This window comes from Bos mutus, unplaced genomic scaffold, assembly GCF_027580195.1.
Source record: "Bos mutus isolate GX-2022 unplaced genomic scaffold, NWIPB_WYAK_1.1 CTG579, whole genome shotgun sequence".
Classification (NCBI taxonomy): domain Eukaryota; kingdom Metazoa; phylum Chordata; class Mammalia; order Artiodactyla; family Bovidae; genus Bos; species Bos mutus.
This window is the reverse complement of record NW_027220060.1, coordinates 27,103-32,694: the sequence shown is the minus strand read 5'-3', so window position 1 is coordinate 32,694 and position 5,592 is coordinate 27,103. Positions and strand designations below refer to the sequence as shown.

The 5,592-nt window shown below is 34.3% G+C and overlaps 1 protein-coding gene across 1 annotated transcript; it reads left to right on the top strand.

Moving 5' to 3' along the window:
- Positions 1-2,640: 2,640 nt before the first annotated feature.
- On the top strand, positions 2,641-3,659 carry LOC102269440 (olfactory receptor 9K2). The gene has a single exon (XM_070367011.1). The coding sequence runs from the start codon at positions 2,688-2,690 to the stop codon at positions 3,657-3,659; it is 972 nt and encodes a 323-aa protein (XP_070223112.1). The 5' UTR covers positions 2,641-2,687.
- The last annotated feature ends 1,933 nt before the right edge of the window (positions 3,660-5,592 follow it).

Below are 5,592 nucleotides of genomic sequence, written 5' to 3'. Positions count from 1 at the left end.
CAGCCCTGGGATTTCTTTGGAAGGAATGATGGTAAAGCTGAAACTCCAGTACTTTGGTTACCTCATGCGAAGAGTTGACTCATTGGAGAAGACTCTGATGCTGGGAGGAATTGGGGGCAAGAGGAAAAGGGGACAACAGAGGATGAGATGGCTGGATGGCATCACTGACTCGATGGACTTGGGTCTGAGTGAACTCTGGGAGTTGGTTGATGGACAGAGAGGCCTGGTGTGCTGCAATTCATGGGGTTGCAAAGAGTTGGACACGACTGAGCGACTGAACTGAACTGAACTGAACCTTAGTTAATTTTTTCCTGTTTAAAATTTCTAAAGTACCTTCTCTTCCTAAACTGATGGTGCTTAGTCACTCAGTCATATCCGACTCTTTGCAACCCCATGGACTGTAGCCACTAGGCTCCTCTGTCCATGGGGATTCTCCAGGAGAGAATACCTGAGTGGGTTGCCATGCCCTCCTCCAGGGGATCTTCCCAGCCCAGGGACTGAACCCAGGTCTCCTGCATTACAGGCAGATTCTTTACCAACTGAGCCACCAGGGAAGCCTAAATGCATTAAACTTTTACTAATATTCAATTGTAATAAGGAAAATATCTGGTCTCACATCATTTTTGCTCTCTATACACTTAAGAAACCCAGATAAATTCTAAACATACTTTTTAATTTAAAAACTGATTCAAAAAAAATGAAAATTGACTTAAAATATTTAAGAAAATGACAATATTATCAAATTTGACTTATTAAATACAGTAGTATGTCTGTGATTTTAATGTAGTCTTTTAGTGACATTGTAGTTTTAAAGGAATTTTTAAGTAGAGATCCTAATCTCATAAATATATTTACTAAAGATATAAAGATAATTTAATTGAATGCTCATTTCCTCCACTATATTTTCTGTTTGGTATTTAAATATAAGAGAACAGAATTAGCAACCATTATCTGACTTTGAATTTGTGATTTAGAGGGCATTTGTCATAACATGAATTATAGCTATATCAAGAAATACAGGTGATCATAATTTCAAGTGAATTTTTCTCTTTTGAAAATAGCGAGAATAATTTACTACATAGTTTAAAGTATTTATTTATCTAAAATTTGTTTCATGTAGTACAAACATTTAAATCTCTTTTCTATGTCTATGAATATCTATGAGATAATACCGGAAAGTTTTTCTTTGTCAGTGAAGATAATGAAGTCCAGAAACCTTTCCCAAAGGATATGCACAACTAGAGAAGGGAAAGTCCCTTGCTTTTAACTATTATTAGACCATTTGTTTGTGCCTAAGGTTACTTAAGTCCTCATAGACAATAGCCCAAGAATCTGCACTTATGTTACCATAATTGACGTTACAATTGTGTATGTGCCAAGTCACTTTAGTCATATCCAACTCTTTGTGACCCTGTGGACAGTATCCCACCAGGCTCCTCTGTCCAGAGGATTCTCCAGGCAAGAATACTAGAGTAGGTTGCCAAGACCTTCTCCAGGGATCTTCCCGACCCAGGGATTGAACCAGTGTTACTTATGTCTCCTGCATTAGCAGGCACGTTCTTTACTGCTACTCCTCTCCCAGTGGAATCCGTGACAGAGAATGAGTAAAACCTCAGTGCTGAAATATCCTGAGGAAGGTTTCACAGGCTTATAAATAACTAAGTACATCATAAACATCACTGCTGATACTCTAGCTCATGATCATGGACTCTGGACAATACAAGTTGCTGTGGGCTTTAAATAACTGTAATTACCCACTTATCTTTATCTTAAGACACATACAGTATAACAGAATTTAGGAAAGGAATTTTCCTGTCTGTAAGTCAGTGAAGTTTACTTGCATTGTTTAAATAGTGAGATCTCTTAAATTGATGGAGCCTTGGTAGAAAGTCATTCATTGCAGTGTAAAGATTGGAATATTTGCTACCTTCTCTCTGCTTCAAAAAGAGGGCTAAATTATTATGATTTTTAATTGATTATTAATGGAAAAGAAGTATTTATAATGTTACAATAAAAATGTGTGTATTTGGGATAATGGTTTTGACCTGAGCAAAGAATAATATTTCAAAATAGCTTTGGAGAACTTTATCTTCTAAGTGTCATTTTTTTGTGTGTTATTAATTTTAACATACAAATAATAACTATTTTTATTCTTTTTTCAAAGATGGCTACAATAAGGGAAATTACATATATTGAGCTAAAACAAGGTAAAAATATTTTTATATATTTACTACTGTCATGTAATGAGTCAAAACACTGACATAGCTATCATAATGGCTATAAATACTATCTTAAAAATTAGATTCATTACTCCTATTTTAGATAATATGAAATACTGCTATTTTAAATGAAGAAAATCTCTTACCTATAAATATACTGAGTAGAAATTTAAAATGTGAGTAATTTTAGGCAATAAAATATGCTAATTTCTTGCAGAAGTCCATGCCACATATAATTTAATAAAATAACCAAAGAGAATCTTTCATTGCTTAATAGAATAACAGTTTAAGAAGCCTAATGACATCTACTTCAAATTCTTGCATGTTCCTGACATTAAAATTTATTTGTATGCAATGTCTCATTAAAATGTAAATAATTTAATTCTACATCTAGAGAGTATTAATAGCACTACAATCAAAGCCACAATTTCATTTATTTTGCTTTGTGCCTTTCAGTAGATTTCTGCCATGGGCCACAGGGAAACAAGCAACCACTCAGAAGTGACTGACTTCATTCTTGTCAGCTTCAGGGTCCACCCAGAGTTCCACATCCTCCTCTTCCTGCTTTTTCTGCTTGTCTATGCCATGATCCTTCTAGGGAACGTTGGCATGATGATTATTATTATGACTGATCCCCAGCTGAACACACCAATGTATTTCTTCCTAGGCAACCTGTCCTTCATTGATCTCTTCTATTCATCTGTTATTGCACCCAAGGCTATGATCAACTTCTGGTCTGAGAGCAAGTCCATCTCCTATGCAGGCTGTGTGACCCAGCTGTTTCTCTTTGCCCTCTTCATTGTGACTGAGGGATTTCTCCTGGCAGTCATGGCTTATGACCGCTTCATTGCCATTTGCAACCCACTCCTCTACTCAATTCAGATGTCAACACGTCTCTGTGTTCAGTTGGTAGCTGCTTCCTACTTTTGTGGCTGTATCAGCTCAGTTATTGAGACCAGCATGACATTTACTTTACCCTTTTGTGCTTCTCGGGCCATCGACCACTTTTACTGTGATTACCGTCCACTTCAGAGGATTTCTTGTTCTGATCTCTACATTCCTAATATTGTATCCTTTTTCCTATGCAGCATTATCATTTTGCCTACCATAATTGTCATTATTGTGTCTTATATATATATTGTATCCACAGTTCTAAAAATACGCTCCACTGAGGGGCGAAAGAAAGTCTTCTCCACTTGCAGCTCTCACCTGGGAGTCGTGAGTGTACTGTATGGTGCCATCATCTTTATGTATTTCATCCCTGACAGATTTCCTGAGCTGAGTAAAGTGGCCTCCTTGTGTTACACCCTGGTTACTCCCATGTTGAATCCTTTGATTTACTCTCTGAGAAACAAAGATGTAAAAGAAGCTCTGAGGAAGATCCTAGGGAATAAACTATGTTTATTTAATTCTATATTAACTGAAAATAGAATTAAGTAAATGTAATATAACTGAAAGCACTAAGTTTTATAACAACCTGGGGAAGGACTGATTTTAAAAAAATGTACCCATTAATCTTAGAGACTATTTGAATCCTATATACTTACTGCTAAAGAATACATTTGTACTATGTTCTGTCTGGCTGTTGATTTTGGAATGAAATGACTTTCTCTGTACTTCATTTCATGTTCATCTTCATTTTGGATAATGATCATGATTGCCTTGTAGTTTGTTTTTAGGAAGTACATATTCCAATTTTACTCCAAACTCTGAGATTGTTGTTTGGGATGTATTGTTTATCTTGAGTCAGTCACATATGTTATGTGGTTATATGTTTACTTGGTAGAGGTAATACAATCTGATGTATTAAGCAAAACAGAACAAAATATTAGATTTACTGAAGAAATCTTTGTGAATGTCTAGTGAGAGAATCAGATAGTCTGTAGTACATAGAGTCTGAAGTGTGAAATGTAAGTAGCACCTAATGGAGAAGGGAATGGCAACCCACTCCAGTATTCTTGCCTGGCAGGCTACAGTCCATAGGGTCACAAAGAGTCGGACATGACTGAGTGATTAACAGTTTCCAAATGGCTAAATGAATGGCACATTTATTTCATGGTTTCTCTGAGTTAAATCATTATTATTTCTCCCTTCATTTGAATATCTACTAAGCTGATAAATTATTTTTGAAAATTCTCCTTTTTCCCAAGAAAACTAATAAAAATAAACTAGTACAGATAATTCACATTTTGCTATATATGCCTTAGTGAGAATTCATTCATCAAATTAATATTTATTGAATTTTGATGTACTCTTTGCTTATAAAAATTCATAGGTGTAAATAATTTCTGTACTTGAGATCACACTAATTGAGGGAAAATATCTAAGCAATAGTCATATGGTAAACCCAGTGAATAAAGGCATATGTAGAAATTACAAAGAGAGAGCAGCTTATACAGATGATGATATAAATTACTTTTTTCTACAGGCAGCAGAGAGCACTGGGGATTTTTTTTTTTAAGATATTGTGTTCTAAAAAAAAAAAAAAATATATTTTGTTCTAATAGGCATTTTAAAAAATCACATTGGTAACTTGCAGTAGATAAATATTCATGGAAGAAGATAATCACAGAAAATGTGTGATTGTTCAAGTAAGAGGTTATGGTGTCTTTAAGGATAATAGTCTTACACAAGATGGTGAAAAGAGGGAATACCTTTAAAATTATTGGTAAACTAAACTGAACACTGATTAATGGATGATAAAATAAGAAATAGGTGGAAGTGAATAATGACTTCTAATGTTTGAGGATCTCTGAGGAAACGCTGCCTCACAAACTGAGGAGGAAAATATGAGTAATAATAGTTAATCATTAAGAGTTAAGAAAATAATGTCAGATCAGACTGAGTTTTCTAATTCTGGTTTTGCTTATGTGCTCCATACTCAACTGTCTTTACTTTGCAGAAACTCCTATTTCTCAGTTTAATATAATGATGAACTAATGTCACTAAAAGGCAAAGACTCTGTGCTTCAGATTTAGCTGAAGTGGAACTGAAAAGAATTAGGACTTTCTTTCTTTGAAGGCTTGTTCCATTATAGGACTCAGAATGTTGCATGAAAAATTCTATATTTTACATGCAAAAGAGTGCTAGTAAAATATGCCTAAATAGATTGAAGAGCACATTTATCTAAAACATTCTTATGTCTTTAATCTCATCTTATGACATCCCATTACATTTATAGTTATAGCTGATTGTAGAGTCATAACTAGTAAATTTTATTAAATTAAGTTTTAGAGTTCATGGTATTGAATCCTCACTCAATTGCTGCTACACTAACAGCAATTATATTTAAAAATGTAGCCTCCTTTTATTATTCTGTTTTTATATAAGAAATATCTAAATAAATTGTTAATTAATGATAATGTTTTTATTA